This window comes from Pelobates fuscus, chromosome 6, assembly GCF_036172605.1.
Source record: "Pelobates fuscus isolate aPelFus1 chromosome 6, aPelFus1.pri, whole genome shotgun sequence".
NCBI lineage: Eukaryota > Metazoa > Chordata > Amphibia > Anura > Pelobatidae > Pelobates > Pelobates fuscus.
In genome coordinates this window covers 87865513-87885072 of record NC_086322.1, presented here as the reverse complement: position 1 = coordinate 87885072, position 19560 = coordinate 87865513, and the positions used below count along the sequence as shown (strand labels likewise).

At 39.9% G+C, this 19560-nt stretch overlaps 1 protein-coding gene across 8 annotated transcripts in view; it reads left to right on the top strand.

The window, feature by feature from the left end:
• The window catches only part of FRYL (FRY like transcription coactivator), a 252499-nt gene that overhangs the window by 109002 nt on the left and 123937 nt on the right, over positions 1-19560 (top strand). For all 8 annotated transcript variants that reach the window (XM_063457943.1, XM_063457944.1, XM_063457940.1 and 5 more), the window contains one exon: positions 4708-4907. In XM_063457943.1, coding sequence (XP_063314013.1) covers positions 4788-4907 — 120 coding nt within the window. In that variant the 5' untranslated portion in view covers positions 4708-4787. The remainder of the gene's footprint in view (positions 1-4707; positions 4908-19560) is intronic.

Genomic DNA, 19560 nt, shown 5'->3' with positions numbered 1-19560 from the left:
GCCTCAACTAAATATTTAGGATAATCTTAACACCAATAATCTGTAGTGGTTACCTTCTTTACATTCCCCCTTGGAATACACAAGTTTGTTTGGTTTGTAAACAAATTTATACTTTTGGCACGTGCGGTTCGCCATGCATGTTCAGACATGGGAAAGGAGGAATATGAGAATTCACAGAAGTTAAAAATGCTTAATATCTGTACAGCGAGATTTTTGCATTTATACCTGCAATCGCCAGCAAAAAAATAAATAAAATCAAGACACTTTCAGAGCTTGTGGAACACACTGCACTTTATTCACACAAAACACAATGCTCTACTTGTACTGTGTCTGTGGTGATGTGAGAAAAATCAGGCCCCTGCGGTACAAAGAACATATCTTCTAATATTTTCATTGTTTTCCAGTTGAAATAAGCACTGCAAATAATGTGGGTAATTGCTAAGATTACAGAAACTATACAGAGTGACAGGCATGTGCCCTTTCATCCCTTACTGAGCGAGGTGTGTACAAGGCTGCAAAGTGAAACACACACTGGGGTTTTCATTGCTTTCTCTTCAAAGCAGTGCATGGAAGTCAGCATGTCTAAATGTGCTTTGATTAAAATCACTAAATACCTTCATCTTAGCTTTGTAGTAAAAAAATCAAGTATTGTTAGAAGGTTCCTTCCACACCAGATGCCAGTGGTGGAAGAGATGCAGAGATGATGGTGCTTTTATTTTTTGCTAGTGTGTTTTTAGTGAACAAAAGAATTCAGAATTACAATAAAAATAGGCCTCTATCTTCCAGGGTACATCTGTAGATATTAGACTGTACTCCCGATACCCATTCATTTAGTACAGTGTGTAAGTTCCACTACAGATATGCTGGCTGCTTCCTTTTAATGAGTTATTTTGGGGGAATTTATTTATATTTGTTCTCTAGAAGTACGTACTTTCTGTCACTGCTGCCTCATGGTTTGGATTTCTTATAGTTGCAGTGGAGCTGTTGACTTTCTACCATAGGAAGCTGAATCATGCAATTATTTAAACGTGGATGTTTTCAAATGGAATACTAAAATTACCTTTAAATCTTTAGGTGAAATCACACACGAGGTATATACATACATACATATATTAACACAAGGTCTTGTTTGTTGATGGATTTCTCAAAAAGACAAAACAAGGGAGAACAGACAATATTAGTGCAATATGTTTAAAAAAAAAAAAAATCGGGGTAGTGTTTTGTAACAAAAGCACACTCACACTTCCGAGAGCTACTAAGAGCTCTGCTGTTATTGGAGTGGATAGTATAATCCCCGTCTAAGGATGTATGTTCAGCAGTAGTGATGGTATTTCCTCAAAGTGCAGAATGTGGAGACATAAATGGGAACATCAAATAGAGTAATATGTATGGCACAAAGCTCACCTATAAAGTAGTGATAGGTGTTTTACTCACATTTTATAGAGCATGAATCTGCTCTGATATGGTGGAGCGTTGGTGGTATGATTCCCACCTAGGATATGCAGGACCAAAGCGTGTTATAAACCAGGAAGCCAAAGAAGTACAAAGTAAATTCAAAATTTTAATTTACAGTAATAAACTTTATTCCTAAAATAATAAACAAACATAAAATAATAAGTAATCCAACATTGGCCTAAAAACACACAACGCGTTTCACTGTGGGGTTTCTTCAGAAGTGTGACTTTCATGTAGGACAAGTCTGTTTATGAGTAAAATCTTAATGAACCACACACTTGTTTTAGAGCCATAAGCTTGCTGTATGCAATGCATGTCATGGGTGCCTATCATGGGTCTTACAGTAATTTCCAATGTAGCAACAACTAGAAAATGCATTAGAGCTCTGCAACATAAAAGTACAATTTATTAAAATTTGTGTTATAAGTATGAGTAAAATCTGCCAAAAATATATTCAACATAGATTTCAAATTTGAAAACCAAGTCATGCGGTTCTTATTTCCATTTAACTTTTTTTTTTTTTTTAATATATATTTCTGTATCGCGCAATCCCTTGCTAATCGATACTTCTACAATAAGCATTGATGTGCTTTAATAAGGTAAAGTGAGCATTATTTTGCTTTGTGACTGTTAGTTTGGTGTAGTGGGTGAGCTGGTTGAAGGCATGTCTGAGACCCCACAAGGGGAAGGAGCAGTTATGCCTAAAAAGGGGATGAATCAGCCTGGCATGAACCTATATACCAGGCCATCATCTCTTATCAGTCCCATCCAGGGCTGCAGATGCTCAGGCTGCTACTGAAGAGCGGTGTCCATGAGCTAGATGGCAGGAGTGCCTACGAACAATTGCATGGTGTTTCCAAATGTGGGAAACTATGAATAAGTTCCTTGAAGTCAGGGCAGGAACCCAAGTTACGAATGGTCCCATTTAACACAGCATAGTTTAGAGGTATGGCTCTTTGCAAACATTGCACAAACTTTGCAGCAAAGTATCTGCTCTCTCTATTATTATTTATTTTAAATTGTGTTCCTGACTGTATAGTGTTCCTTTAAAAAATAAAACAAACACATATTGCTGACCCTATAGTGTTAAAATCACTAGCCCTCCTGCACTTCTGGCCTCCCATGGGGCCCCCTAAATAGAGTAAAATCTTACTTTATTTCTGGCGCTGCCCCTGATTCGCCTACTTGGCTGACATAATCAGAAGTGGTGATCTCAGCCAATCACAATGCTTTACCATAGGAAAGCTTTAGTTTGGCTGAGATGATCAATTCTGATTATCTCAGCCAAGGCAGCGGGGGCTGTGACATACGCCATCCTGGTAAAACTGCATCTCCTCATATAGATGTATTAAATCATTGCATCTCTATGGGGGAAGTTCAGTGTCTCCGTGCAGCACTGACTCAGGAAGCACCTCAAGTGGCCACTAGAAGTGTTCCTAGGCTGCAAAGTAAACTGTCTTTTCTCTGAAAATTGTTTTGTGTTATGAGAAAGGGAATCCTACCAGATCCCCATATGTAGTTAAGAACAAGATCAGTTCTTTAGATTTATGTGGAAATGGCCATTCTGCGCTCTAGTTTTTAAAGTGGAGTAATCACCATGGAAACAGACTGAGTAGTCATCCCAGGTGCACCTTTTAGAAATTTGCTGCATATTATTTTGAGAACTCTCATTGTTAGGTTTTTATGGCATTGATATACTTGAACCTATGTAATGATACTGAATAATACAGTATTGAAACGTGTAATGATTGTTCACTTGTTTCCCTATAACTGCAGCTATGAGAAATCCCATGTTTGCTGTGGGAGCTTTTGACTGATTCATATTATTCTGCCATTGTGTAAGTGCTGATTGGGGTAATTAAGGTCAAGTGCAGTCTATATTGAGGTAATGGCAGGAAGTGCGTAAGGAAAAACAAACTTATATTGCTTATGTAGTTCGCAGTACGTACAGGTCTGCCAGGAGACGGCCTGTTGCCTGTCAAGCTGGCAATCATACAGTTTTACTGGACCATCCAATAAGGTCGTAAAGTGAAATCATGCAACTCTGGTAATTAGGCAACCACTATGCTATATTTTATCTTGCTGCAAATTTGCGAGCAGTTTTCCCAACAGACAGACTCATAAAAACTATGCATGGTAATGCTTTTATTATAGGTACTTTGTATGGTATTTGCACCAAATACTTCTTAGGCTCACAAAAGCCATGTTCGATTTGTGGCTGTGAACTCATCCCAACTAAAATATCGGCACAGCCCACAGAAACCTGGTAACTATATAACCAACTTTATCTGTCTTCAGGTCTCTTAATATGCAAACGAAAACGGTTGTGATCCATATTAGAAATAATGTCTCATGTTGTAACTTTTCTTGTGTAAATATACCCAAATGATATTTGGCAGCCTGCATGTTTGTTACTTGTTACTTTCCTCCCCCCCCCTCCTCCCCCCAAATACCTATATATTAAATGGACATTGTAGGTAGTATAACCATTTCATCTTAATGTGTAATGTTTGGAGGCCATGAAGATTTAAACTGTTTTTGAGCAGTTTCACATTAAATAGGAGTCCCTGGCTGCACACATCCCTCCCATACTGGATTTGGCTAGGGCAGAGCTTACACACCTTCTATTCATACCAATTCAAACCAGCAATTGGCAGCTGAAAGTGGTCAACACTCTCAGCCACTCAGTCTCTCATTGATGCTTAGGCTAATGCTTCCCAATTGTTCCAAGCAGCAGAAGAAATGAGTTGCTGGAGACTCTCGTTTGTCATTAAAACATTAAAGGAACACTATAGCTCTAGGAATGCAAACCTGTATTCCTAATGCGATAGTGCCCTTGCTCTACTATTTTTCCAATAAATTTCAACACCATCAATGTGAGTATTTCATAAAAATCCTATCCTTTACATTTCTAATTTTGCAGTGGTTTAGGGGAGCTCAGTTTTGTGAGGCATTTGTTTTACCCACGTAACTGATTTAGGATTTTTCAAACTGAAAATGACCATGGGTTATAGAACAAAAACCAGTATCAAAACATGAAGCTATAGATTACTAATTTCTCTCCTCTATAGCCAGCATGTTTCTCTTGTTTTGGGTCTTATGGAAAGTGGCCAAATTCCTCATTTTCAGCTATAGATACTTTTACAAAACATAAATTTTTAAAAAATATTTTTTGCGTGTTTAAGCAGAGTGCATTGGCATGTTGATGCAGTTCTATATACTTAATGTTTCTACTGTTTGTTTCTCCTATAGCATCTGCACCAGCCAGCAGTGTAAACAAGCGGCGGGTCTTGCCCATCAACAACTGCACCTGGGAAAAGAGAAGTGCCATCATGTCAAACATTACCATAGATCCAGATGTCAAACCTGGAGAGTATGTCATCAAGAGCCTTTTTGCAGAATTTGCTATACAAGCAGAAAAGAAAATTGAAGTTGTGATGGCTGAACCCCTGGTAAGTGTTCATTTGGAAGGAAATGCATACATAAAGAGATAAAAGTACATAAATAGCAGTATGGTGTTTGAAACCATGGTGTGTGTGTGTATATATATATATATATATATATCTATCTATATCTCCAATATGAAAACTTTGATTTTAGTTTCTTTAAGGAACATGGAAAAAACGTATTCGTGGATTATATAACTTAGCTGGGAATCAAGTTTGTTTTAATGTGCATTGAAGCTTGGCCATCTTTACATTTGTATTCTATTTACCATACATTCTGGAAGCTTCTTAAATAATTATATAAACTTACAAACTACTTACCGTATTTATTCGAGTATAACGCGCACCTAATTTTCGATTAAAAATCGGTATAAAATTTTGTACCGATTTTTAATCTAAAATTAGGGTTGCTTGTTATACTCAAATAAATATTAGCCCAGCAGAAGAGGGAAGGGGTGCTCCGATAATACCTACCAGGACCGCCGGGCAGCAAGCGTTTACTCACCTCCCTGCAGCTCCTCCAGCTCCCCAGTGTAAATCTCGCGAGACCCGCGGCCGTCAGAGCTGGCCGCGGGTCTCGCGAGATTTACACTGGGGAGCTGGAGGAGCTGCAGGGAGGTGAGTAAACGCTTGCTACCCGCCACCCCAGGACCGCCGGGCTAATGAGCCCGGCGGTCCTGGGAGGTATTATCGGAGCACCCACTCCCTCCCTCTTCTGCTGGGCTAATATTTATTCAAGTATAACGCGCACCCCTAATTTTAGATTAAAAATTGGTACAAAATTTTGCGCGTTATACTCAAATAAATACGGTATTTGCCTTTTTTCCCCTCGCTCTACTTTTGAGGAGGTTGTTGGTCAATATCCAGATTAAAACCCACTATTTGTTTACCTTGAACTGTTTCAACTGTTACATTTTTCACTGATTAGTAATTGCTTATAATTATCTCGTTTTTTGTTTGTTTTTTATTACAGCCTTGCAATCAGTGAAATATTATCACCTTTAACCCCTTAAGGACACATGACATGTGTGACATGTCATGATTCCCTTTTATTCCAGATGTTTGGTCCTTAAGGGGTTAAACAGATGTACATTTAGAAGGGCCTTTTGTCTGAAGTCATTTTTTGCTATTTCTGCTAATATATATATTACATTTCTTATCTTCTACCTTTACGGTACGAGATAGATGCACCCTGACCTAGTCGATGCAGTTAACTGAAACAGCTCTTGTCCTTTTTGATTTTTATTTGCGCAGGCAATGTTAAATGATGTAGCTCGCAAACAGTGTAATTAAAAGAACAGGCCCAGGGTTTTTCCATTGTGAATGCATACTCTATTTTAAGGCACTTTATGGCATATCTTGTTTGGGTCAATAAAATAACCAGAATTGCTTCTGTAGGAATATAAAATTTAGAAAGATGCCATAAACTAAACCGCTCTTCCAATTACTGTCACATGGCTGTCTACCAAAAGCCTCCAGTGCTCTCATAAATAGATGACCCTATGTATTGAGTCCTGACCTCGTCCATCTTAGGGGAAAACAGTTGTGTTCCATGTCTGCATATGTTAATGTATTTTTTTCCAGTGTGTTCTTTCATATGAATTGTATTGCCTGACTTTAGAGAAGAGCTATTGCATCACAATCTTTATACTCCCAATTGTAGCGATGTATTGCGAACACTGTTTTTTTTTTTTGTTGTTGTTTTTTTTTTTTTAAATACATTTTCCATCTGCCCCCACCATCCATGAAAGGGTTAATCAACCCTTTCAGTTACTTTCAATTTACTAGGGGATTAAGGACACACTTAATGCATATGGGTGGCTACAGGAAAGCATTTACTCAGCCCTTCATACTTCTGAGGTAGATAAAATGAGTACCATTGGGTAATAGTAACAACCCCTAGATGTTAGGCTAAGGTAACATCCCCAGGACATACTTGAAAACCAGAGTTATCTGAATGTACCTTTCCTGGTTAAATACTATTATTATTATTATTTTATTATTTTTACATTGCAGGGACAAAGGGTACAGGGACACTGCACCCAGACCACTTAAATTAGATTAAGTGGTCAGGGTGCCGATAGTGTCACTTTAAAAGGACACTGTAGGCAGTATAACCATTTTATCTCAATGTGTAGGGAATGAAAACTTGATTGTAGCTGCTGCACAAGCTGATAACAGCAGTTGTTCTGAATAAAGGTATCGATCCACTAATATATGTACTTACAATTGCTACAGTAAGGTTGTGAAGATAAGCACCAATACGAAGGGGGCAGGGGACCTCCTTACAAAATAAATTATGCAACACTATGGTGTGAGGAGTGTCCCTTTAAATAATTTTTATTGCCACTTTCTGTTACAAAGTTAGTACTCTGCTTGTAGGATTCCTTAAATGGTGCTTCTATCGTCCCTGTTCCTGAGTCAGACAGTGAATAATATATATATATATATATATATATATATATATATATATATATATATATATATATATATATATATATATATATATATATATATATATACACACTGAAGTGGTAGCATGACTTATGAGAAGGTCTTACCTTCTGTATTAACATTGTATAGCATGCATGCTGTGTGTAGTAGGACACAGTGCACATTTTCATAGAGTACTCCTGCAGTAAACCCATTACGCAAATAGTGTAGTCTTTTAACATATCTGTAAACTCGTAACTCATTAAATTACCCATAACTATCTGGTCTGGGGTTGGCAGTGTTAACCTCAGAATCCTGGCTATGACATGCTTAGCCTGCAACTAAGCACCAGTTTTTGGGATGTCGTCTGCTAAATTAGTTATGTAAACAATGAATCAAAATGCCTCCGGTAGCAGCAAAATTGAGTCTAAACGGTTATATACTGCCAATTTATTCCACAGCGCTTTACAATATTATATTCTAAATAGGAACAACTATTACAGATTTTGCCAGGAACAAGAGGTTGATCAGGACATTGCTCAAACGAGCTTGTGAGAATTGATGTATAGCAAGTCTCTGCAATGTATGATATTGCTTGGACACCATTCAAAGAGCACCTGACCAAATGTTTGGATTAAACAACCTTCCTATTACAGTGTATTGAAAGTAGAAGTTGTATCATGTCTGAGCTGCGTTTTCCATAATAATCTGCTTCCTGCACCTCCTTGCAATTTCCAAGGTAAAGCATAAATAAATATACAAAACAAAAATAATAATTTATGCTCCCCTATTCGATTGTGACAAACGTGTTACCTGTTGATTTGTAGCAGAAAATTATCCTTCTGGATATTTTTTAAAATACAGTTTCTAGTAAACAAAGCTTTTGTGCCTTTCTTCTGTTAGTATGGCTTAATATATATGTTTTTTTAAGTGTGTACATAAATGCACACATTATGAATTTGAATATTTATGGTTTTAAAATGTCACCTGTCATGCAAGTATACTGTGGGTTATATTAGACAAATATAACTGCTGTGTTACTTCTGCTTCAAGATTGTATCTTCTGCCCCAGATATAGCAGATCTACGGTAAATAATATCAGCCGTACCATTGTGTAAAGCCACAGTGCATTGCATAGATCCATATTAAACTCACAGTACTGACCTGGGTCTAAACCTTAACCTTCCATTTGCTGAATTCACTAGCATATTTCATTACTTAGTGCACATTGGCATTTAAGAATTATTGTTCATTTTGGAAAAAATATTCTATTAATAATGAACATAATGACCTCCATTTATCAGATAATTTGTTACTCTACAGAGCTCTATGCACATCAATAGCGTGACCTTTTGCCAGAGAAGACATGTAGTTTATTAGAATGGAGCACCTGTTTTATTACACTGAATGCAGACTCAAGTTGTATAAATTTTGCTTGTCAGTGATCTAGTGATAAAAGGTTTTTTTATTTGACATCCAGGTGGTTTAAGAAATCCTTTCATATGTGCGAGGCAGGTGGCTGGCCTTCTGCACGAAAACCTCAATTGTTCTAAATAATAATCCAGCTAGAAAGGTTTGTGATCTGGATATAATCCTGGTTAAACTTGTTAGTCGGGAGCTAAATGCACTCTCACTATCTTCATACACAGTGTAATGACGCTGCAATTCTGGTTTACTGAGAAATGGGATGAGCCATATCTGTACTGTGCACTTGTTAAACTGTTTTTTTATTTTTTTTTTTTTTTTTTTTTTATTTTAGTCGTGCATGGTATAACATCATCGCTTGCGCTGCCACAACAGCAGAGGCAAGCACATATAATTCAATATAACATAAACAACGGCATGGCAGTAAATTCACAGCACATTTTATTTTTTTTAGTGTAAAGTTGAGCTACAGGCTATTGTGCTTGAGTACCTGCGATTTAAAAAAAAAAAAAAAAAAAAAAAAAAAAAAGGATGTAGTATAGCCTGCCGTGTTGCCCTCTTGGCCCATTGCCTCCGATTTATAGAGTAAGTTGGCTTAGGTTTTGTATTGTATAGGCAGTGTGGGCCGTATGCCTCTTGGCCTGGTGTGAGTAAGGGCAGTGTGAGCCTATTCGCTTAAGAGGCTAGCACCCGTATGGTGGCACGTTGGTACTGTTGCAAGGTCTTAGGGTGGGGGGGGGGGTGCTAAGAGGTGTTACCCTCGAGCCAGTGGATGGGGGGAATTATGTCATCCGACATTGTATCTAATGTTAGGGTGCAGTCAAAGAGGTTGTAAAATCAATATTATAACTGTGAAACATATAACTAGACATATAACTATTGTCAGCCTATCAAAGTTAGAACGGTAGCAGTCTGGTGATGTACTGAAATAGAGTTAGTTCATCATGGGATGGCTGCTGAGGCAGAGTTGCCCCGCTTAACTGCTGGCACAAACGGGAGAGTCTTAGCCGGATTCCAGATGTGTGGCTGCGGCTTGGTCATTGGCAGTGCACCTTCTGGTGTCACGGTCAGTCCCAGCTGTTGTAGTGCGTCCTTGATTTCCAAGGGCTCCTGGACCTTGAGATTGCCAGATTCCTGGGGGATCAACAAGCATTTTGGGGTGCCCCATTTATAGGGTATGTGGTGTCGGATCAGTTCCGTCGTCAGCGGCTTTAGGGATCTTCGCCAGTCCAACGTTGCTCTGGACAGGTCTGGGTAGAACAGGAACGTGTGCCCTTCGAATTCGTATGGTGATTTATTCCGCAGTGCTGTTAGAAATGCTTGCCTGTCCGGCCCATTCTGGAAGCGTATGATGGCATCCCTGTTCACCTCAGTGGAACGTGATGAAGGTGCTGGGAGTCTGAAGCAACCCTCCAGGGCCATCATTTTGGCCTGCTTGGCTGAAAAGAGGTGTGTGAGTAGTCTCCTGACTAGGTGGGGAATTTCTGCCGTGTCAATTTGCTCTGGGATGCCCCTTATTTTAACATTTTTCCACCTCCTACGGTCTTCCATCGCCGCCAAGCGGCTCTGCGTCTGGGCCTGTTCACGACGTATCTCGTTGAGCTTGAGCTCCATATTATTGAGGCGGACCTCGTGGGTGGCCGTGGTTGTCTCCGCGTTGTGGAGGCGTCTCGACACTCCGCTAATCTCCTCTTTGAAGGAGTTAATGTCGGTTGCTATATTGCGGCGGAGGTCGTCCAACAGGGCCTTCAAGGTTCCCTCTGTCACCGGTGAACCTTCTGACCGTTTTGCCTGTAAGACAGCGCTCTGTCTGCTAGCTGTAGTGGCCAGTTCATCTAGATCTGGTAGGGAAGTTTCACTCGAGGAGTAGGACAACCCGTCGGAGAGAGGCGCCATGACAGGCTTCACCGCGCCTTGCGGCCTTCTCAGGAGTTCCCCGATGTCCGCGGAAATTGGAGGTTTATCCGCTTTGTATTTTTTGGTTTTTCGGCCCATCGTTATTGGAGACCGGTCTTCTCGCTAGGCAGTCAGGTGCCAAGCTGGAAAGGTAGTTATACCGGCTGTTTTGTTAGAAATGGCCCGGAGCTCTTTCGTTATGCGTCCGGACGGTATGGCAGCTGGCTCCGCCCCCTTGTTAAACTGTTTTTATCTTTTAGTTTAACATATTGTGTATGTACCTCAAAACAACCATGCAATCCTGGGATTTATTTCTTTTCGTTTTGAAAATGGTAATATTAAAAAACTGTGTCTGCAAATAACCAGAAAAGAGAAACTGAAGAGGAAAAAGCAACATGTCGCTCTCTAGATCATTGAGGTGAACATCTTAGAAAAGAGCCGTGGAAAGGTTTAATGTGACTTTTAAATGAGAGGACAGACTGCCATTCAGTAGGCTGCCACATCAGATTCTATAACACAGTGATATTAGAACCCGAAAATATGGTGTCTTTCAAAGACCCTTCCCAAATCTCCAGCTGTGTAGTGCCTTAAAATGTTAGCTCTCAGACTGACCGGGCTTCGCTTTGTTTCCTCACTAATTTCAAGAAGCCAAAATGGTTCTGGTCCCTTACATTTAAAGGGAATCTATAGTGTTAGGAATACAAAGTTGTATTTCTAACACTGTAGTGCCCTTTGGACCACCCACCCCTGGTGGCACATACTAGATTCCAACGCAAATGCCCCAAAAGGAAACACTGGATTAATGCTTTCCTATGGGGATTTAGCAGATGCTGGATGTCCTTATGCCGAGTACATTGTAGCGATGTCACCAGTTAATTTTTAAACTGAAAATCCTGACACATTCTATTGCCTATAGTTAATTTGGGCAATAGACACTCCAGATGTATGGTTATTTCTCCATTACATCACTATCACTGAGATGGCAAGCCACCAGGAAATCCTTGAAGTGGCTGATCTTAGATAATTGAAAGAATCACCTTGAAAATGAGGATTTGCTAGAACTTATTACCGATAAGATGTAGTTACACTGCCCTGAAGGTAGGAGTGAGCAATGGCACTTACCAGGTATCATGCTCTAACACAGTGTCTGATGAAAACAATGTTATGGAGTCTGTGATCAATTCAACTAATTATATGTAGGGTTAACTTTGAATTAGTCTATTCAAGGGGCTCAAGAACTCTCTGGAAGCAGTGTAACCTTGGGGTGCTTGCAGAGAGTGTGTTGTAAGATGTAACTGGTACTGCTCCATAGCATGTTCCATGTGTTTTGTACTTCTAGAAAGCTTATCTAAAAAAGACAGATGGTTCAATGCAACATTTTAAAACTTTTTATGGAAGAAGTAATCTCAATCTAACACACAATGACATTGAAAATCTTGCCTAAAGTTTTGATCTATATTCCCTCTGCTATAAACCCAGTGTTCTCATGAATATCTGAATTTTGCATCCCCAAATCTTTCATTGTGCTGTTACGTGATATGCTTTATCCTTGTGGTGCCTTTCCATCTCAGCAGGTCTAATTTCTGCAAGATGGATACAATTCTGCATGCATTCATTTATTTTATACATCCACATTTGATACCTGCTGCTGTCAGTGTAATTCAGACCTTGCTAAACCACAATTCGTAGTGGATGGTCTTGCAGATTTGAGATATTTTCAGATTACAGACGAATCCCTGTCTGTCCCCTGTGGCCTTGTAGCATCTTTACACATACTTAGAAAGTGGTTTGCTCCTTTGGGACTCAATGGTGACTTTGCCATGGAAGCAAGCGTAACAGCAGGTGCACAGAAGGCAATTATTGCATACAGGAGCCAGTCTGAAACCTAATACAATAAATTTCACTTGTTTCCTGTGTGTTATCTTAAGATTTCGCTTGTTCATTTTGCTTGACCCCTAGAAGCAAATAGTTGAATGAGTGGTAACAAGTAAATAATTCAATCCTCTGCTTTTTGTGTGTGCATATATGCAGCATGCATATGTGCACAAAAAGAAAGAATTGCTATATTGAAATCAAGAAGATTTTCCCGGTTTGTTACACAATTGAAAATTGGTTTTAAACTGGATTTGTTGGCGTTCTTTTGGATAGACCACAGAAACCAATGTTGAACTTAATGAGCTTGACTTTTTGTATTCCGTTTTTTTTTTTTTATGTAAATCTAGCTATTATGATGTTACCACTGTGTTTTGTATGTAATGATTTATTATTACAAACTTAAAAGGACACTATAGTCACCCAGACCATTTCAGCTCAATTGGTCTGGGTGCCAGGTCCCCCTGGTTTTAATCCTTCAGATGTAAACATAGCAGTTTTAGAGGAACTGCTATGTTTACATATGGGTTAATCCAACCTCTAGTGGCTGTCTTCCTGACAGCCGCTAGAGGCGCTTCTGCAACGCTGTATGCGAAAATCGCATCCAGCGTGCAGAACGTCCATAGGAAAGCATTGAGAAATGCTTTCCTATGGACTGTTTGAATGTGCGCGTGGCTCTTGCCGCGCATGCGCATTCTGCTCCACTCGGGAGCTGACGTCGGCAGGGGAGGAGAGGTCATCAGCGCTGAGGGAGCCTGGCGCTGGATTAAGGTAAGTAACTAACTGAAAGGGGTTTGAACCGCTTCAATGCCAAGGGAGGGGGACCCTGGGGGTGGGGGGTTCCTAAGGATGAACCCCCCCAAACACTTTTTTTTTCCTGACACTATAGTGATCCTTTAAGAGAATAGGCCATGCATTGACAAAAGGCAAAATAATGTAATGAGAATATAAACATGTTATTGTATTCTAAAATAGCTGTGATGTGTTTGTGACTGTGTATAGTTCTGTCATTATGTATACTACAGTATACTCAGTAGTGTAGCCATGTAGATATCTCAATGGTTGTTCCTGAGTGCTAAACACTTTGCAATACTCTCCATAAAGGAAAACTATAGCATTATAAATATAAGCCTGTATTTCTAATGCAATAGCACCCCTTTAGGTACAGTTGTAATGAAAATTATTCAACCCCTCATTGAAAATCAGGTTTATTGTCAAAATTTACAGATACGGTGTTTAGCTGTTTGCAAGGAACAAATCAAACAAAAGCATTTGAAATAGCTCAGCACAACAAATGCTTCAAGTGGTTTCCCCTAAATTCAACGGAAAATGCAATTTATAATTTGTCAGGGTACAGCCTATTCTGTGAAGTTTCTAATAAATAATTCTGACAAACTTTATTTTAATGGGGGTCGACAATTTTTGACTACAACTGTATATACAGGTATCTCCCCCTCCAATAAAATCAATTTAAAGGGTTTTGCATACTCTTTTTCCAGTGCTGGGGCTCCTGCGGCAGGGCTTACCTCTTTTCCTCCCACAACATCATTGAGGAGGCATGACTCCGCCAGTGGCCAATCTAATGCTTCTCATAGATGATCATTGGGAACCTAGTGCGCATGCGTGTTGAGTGCTTCTCATAATAGAACTTTGAATCCAATATTTTCCTATGAGCTGCAATGTCACCTGCCTGAGTTTTATTAGAGCCATGCTTAAGCCTTCACGGCAAACATTGCTCTTTCTGCAAAACGCCAATTTTTTACCTTGAACTGTTAAATGTACAGGACTTTAATGGTCCTTTTAATAATGTCACTTCATATACACTTTTTCAATGCATACTTAAATTTCTTTTCACTGCATGGGTCAAGCATATTATATAAAATCTCTTGTGTGTCATCTATACTACAAAATGGAATTTAAATTACTCCTCTATCTGCCAATTGTCATTAGGCTTGCACTAGCAGTTACTGTCCCCAGTAGCGTCTAAAACTGTGTAATCATTCTTAGATGGTTTGGCAATTACGAACTAAGTGTAGGTATTTCAGGAACTAGTAAGACCATAAGCGTTGTTGTTTTTGTTTTTTTAATTCCAGGGAAATTGTAAATTATAGGTTTAGGTTACAATCTACAATAGGTATCTCAGACCTCTCTGCTCTACAATTTTTAAATCAAGCCAGAACATTTGAGGATATGTGATGGTTATAGTTTTTTGTTTGTTTTTTCCCCTCTCCTCTCTTCTGCAGAGACTTTCCCTTTGTCATGGAATTTTCTCAAGATAATGTTTAATAGTTCTGAATTTTCCAAGTGAATATCTTTACAGATCTAAGTGCTGTAAGGAAAGTAAATAATCATTCAAAATAATGAGATATAGATATATAGTTTGTAACCTTGGCATTCACCCCTTTAGATGTCTCCAATATTTTTGCCTTGGTGCAACCTGCGTATAAAATATATTCCAAGAATTGAGAGGTGCACTACCAGGTCTTTTAGAGAGATTTTGTTTATTCTTTATGCATAAAAAAAGTCTGTCCCGATTGACATTTCAACCCTACGCGGGTTAAAACGTCGACCAGGACGTTTATTCAGTTTTTATCGATTTGTGAGTGGTGTGAATGTGATTAGTAGTTTCTGTAAACAGAATCCAAGAAAACCCAAAAGTTATTTGATTTATCAAACATTTTTTTTTTTTTTGAATTCTTTATTTTTGTTGTGCATTGTAAAACAAACGGCTATATCAGCCACAATAGCAGTCGCAGGCAGTCATAACGTGTCATATGATAATACAATACAATTATAGTGAATTTAGTGAAAATAAGACACAGTATTTGGACTCCTGTAGCGTGGAGGTGTCTGCACATTTTTAAGTATGTGGAACTTGAGAAACAGGCTTTTTCTGAACATTAAAACAGGTTAATTACAAATGATTAATAAAATAAGATCTCAATAACAAAATAAATTCTATAGTCTTACGGCATATAGAGCGGTGTCGCTCGTCTGGTAGGCGGGACACAGTAGGGTCAATAAGGCTTATCGCGCTAAACCCATCGTGGGTCCACTATGTGTATCGGTTACCGCATTGTTGGGACTAGACCCATGAGTAAGATGAGAGTCTACGGGTATAGGCTTGTGTGTGTTTTGGGTTTGATAGGTCCGAGACACTATCGCGCTAATTGTGTCTGTGTATGGGTGAAGTCGAGTGGTGGCTTAGAGGCCTGGTATAAGCCTGTAATGGGGCTGCGCGTGCCTAGATTGAGGCAGTACCCGCGCTGTTCGTTGGAACCATTGTGGCGGGTAGGGAGTCATTTTAGCGGGTATGTCCCCGGGGTGCTTCCCCCCCAACGCATGTATAAGCATACTACTATGTACAGATTACTCAATTAAACGCTATCTGAAAGTAGTAAGTAGGATAGCAGAGATAGATATAGGTAAGACACAAAGGCAAACAATAAAAAATAATTAAGAAAATAAGAGAACAAGGCAGCAGTGTTATGAGCAGCCATAGAGGTTTGACAGTCCCCTTTCTTAATGGTTCAGGTGGTGGTTGCAGTCTGCGTCGTGCGGGTGGGCCCGCCTGGAACGAAGGGTTCAGAGGTAGCTGGGTTCCACTTGTGTGGCTTGCGGGTTGTGGGAGGTCGTCTCATGGCGTCCGCTGGAAGGCCCAGTGTAGGGAGGAGGGCTTCAGCCTCTTGTAAGTTCGTTATGAGGTGCGTAGCATCCCCGTGGAGCACTTGGAGTTTGCAAGGTGAGCGCCATCTGTATTTGACGTCACGCTCGCGGAGCAGAGCGGTGAAAGGCCTTAGAGTAGAGCGCCAGGCCATAGTCCCCCTTGATAGGTCGGAGTAGATCCATAATGTCATGTCCTCAAAAATGATCGGCGCGGTGTTTCGGATTGCGGCCATTATTAATTCCTTGTCCTGTCGTTTCTGGAGTTTGATAATTAAGTCCCTAGTTGCTGTCGGTGGGGCCGTTGGTGGTTTAGGGATCCGAAATAAGCCCTCGAGGCCCACTCCTTTGGCCTGTTTTGGTGGTAATATAGTGCTCACCAGGCGCCTCACGAGGTGGGGGAGTTCAGCTTCTGGGACAGATTCAGCTATGCCTCTGACCTTGAGATTCTGGGCACGTCTTGTGTCTTCCATTGCTGCCATGGTCTGTTCCATCGTTATGTGTTGTCGTTGCATTAAAGTCATCTCCTGTTGGAGTGCGGCAAGCTGCCTGTTATGCGTGTGGGAGTTCTGCTCCACGGTTGCCATGCGGTCAGTGAGGCCCTTTATGTCCCTCCGCATGCCCGCCACATCCTCCTGGATGTTCTGTCGGAGCTCTGCCAGCAGCTCCCTCATCTCTGATTTCGTGACCGGAGCTGAGTCGGGTTGTGTAGCAGGCTTTGTGGCAGGTTTCTCCGGAGCTCGTACGGCGGGCAGACAGATCTCGTCCGGCTCAGAGAGCATGTCGTCGGAGTCTTCGAGGCCGTCCATGTAAGCGGCCATGACAGGGTCTGGGGCACTTTGCGCTCGCCGCCACAGTTCTCCAATGCTGGTGCCCACCCGGGGCAAGTCGGGCTTAGGCTTCTTGCTTTTCCTGCCCATAACCACTGCTTACTCGGGTGGCTAGTCTGCGCTTTTGGGGGGTGATATCTCGGGTTTTGGGGTCTTTTAGGTCGCTTTTCGTCGGGAGCTCGCTGCGGGTGCGACTTGTCGGCTCGGCAGTTGGCTCCGCCCCCGATTTATCAAACATTTGTCTGGTTTAATCATGTGATAATACTTCACTGAAGCCGGCTGAAACAAGTGACCTGAAACCTTGGAAGCAAGCATGATTTAAAGCCCCTTTAGGAACTTGGATCAATGCACATGTTATGTAATACTTGCCCATGATTTAGTGAATCTAAGAACACAGATCTGGAGGGTATAATACCAAGAAATCCAGTCTTAACTGATTAGCATTATTCAGCCAGTTGAATTTAAATACCGTATGTCCTTTGGAGATGGTGTCCACTGGTAATGTGGCTGCTGATAGCTACAAAAGAAGCCCTAGAACAGTTAATTGCAAGTTAGTTTAAAACTGGCGACTACGTTGAATTCACAGTATACAGCAGATCTCTACCCTGTACTCTGTGCAGTAGTTATGGTAATTAGTCACGTTAGCAGTGTGTGTTTATTATATATGGTCCTGATGACATTTTAATGTAATCTAAATTGGTGCCAGCAATAAATGTGAACTACAAAAAAGTGCACTTAACAGATTTGATGTAATGTTTTATTTTACAGTTTCAAACTTGTATATTCTGCAGCAGTGCACAGTATTGTTTGCTAGTTATGTCCTTTTATATGGTGGTCAATGTCATATTTTGGTAAATACTTGTCGATGCATAGAAATCCTTGTTTCAACATTTCTTTGAAGTGATATCATTGAAATTTGCTATTTATTTTTTCAGACTCCACAATCGTATTTAATGCTCACTATGTGATCTAGGCTCAAGGTTATGATTCTTGCATGCCATTATTAGTTCATTATCCAGCCCTGTCAGTATTTTTTTTTTTTGCTCGGCCTAATGCTGCACGCTTGCTCTTGCTGTATAAATAATATCTAATAGGTCCCCTGAGCCATAGCTGAGTGTTCAGTACGCTGCACATTAGGCAAGCAATGCAGTCTTTTGTTTCCTCTGATGCAAGCATATTCTCAGCCCTTCCTTCAAGTAACCTTTGGGGAAATGTCAGCCTTCCTGTAATTTATTTTTTTGGTTTTCCAGGATGCTTTTTTAAAGTACCCTTATCAAAGTGTTACTAATCCCCAAGGCTGACCATGGAGTCACCAATATTATCATGGTGTCTAGGGTACGTAATCTTTGTTAACCCCTTAAGGACCAAACTTCTGGAATAAAAGGGAATCATGACATGTCACACATGTCATGTGTCCTTAAGGGGTTAAAGAGGATTCCTTTTTCTTGCCTCCAGGCCTTAATGGAATAAGTGATCAGGCACTGCGTATGTTATATCCTCATATAGCTACAGAAAACCAATTAATTTAGCAAGATTTTGTGACTTGGTGGTAGATAACTGGGCAACAAATCCCTGTGCCATATTGTCATCTATATAGGTATAGACTGGCTCCATTTTGAGGCAATTTAGAAAACCCTTCAGTATCTGAGCGCTTACTCTCCATTTTTTTCTTAATTCAATATAGTAACCAGTTTCTCAATGTATTCTATTTTCTACTACTGAAAAGTCTCTCTAATTTTCAATTTCCCTGCCTTTATGTCATGTCCTTGAACGTTAGATGACCCTCCTACCCAAAAACAAATTAAACATATCTATCAAATCATCAAGCACAGGTGCCTTGGCAAGATTCTTCTACACTGTTTTCCCAAATAATATATATATATTTTTTTTTTTCGTGTTTTTTTAAACAATAAAAAGTGCTTCTACCAATCAGACTTATGTGATGAGATAAATGTATCAACTAAAAGTATTTTATGTACATTTATTTATTAAAGCAAATTTGCCTGCAAATACATGAATTTTAATTGATGTGCTTCTGTATTATATGTGCAATCCCACGTGGCCATTAAATGGCCCTCATGAACGTAACTAGCCGTTGTAGCAGATTTACTACTTGGAGTTCAGGGATGTGTGCCAAGTTCTTCATATTTAACAGTCAATTTTAAAGTACATTATCTTCAACAAACCTTTGGTTTGTGTACCTTTTATAGACCTGTCGGTATGATCTGCATGCTAATTTGTAGAAGTGGGAGTAAAGGAGACGTTTTAGCACAGTTGTTATAAGTTTACATCTTTGCTTTTCTGTTGTATATGAAGGCAGTCCATAGTCAAATCTTCATATGCACCTTGTACGCAGAACATGAATACAATAAAAACCATCATGGACTATTATAAGTAGCTGTGTGCAGCAACCATAAAACGTTTACCTGTACGGTTCTCATTGTATTTATAATATCCAATGGCAATCATTCACACTAGACTTTTTTTCTAGTCCTGAAATAATTATTCCCATCTGTCCATTAATATAGTGCAAAAAGAAG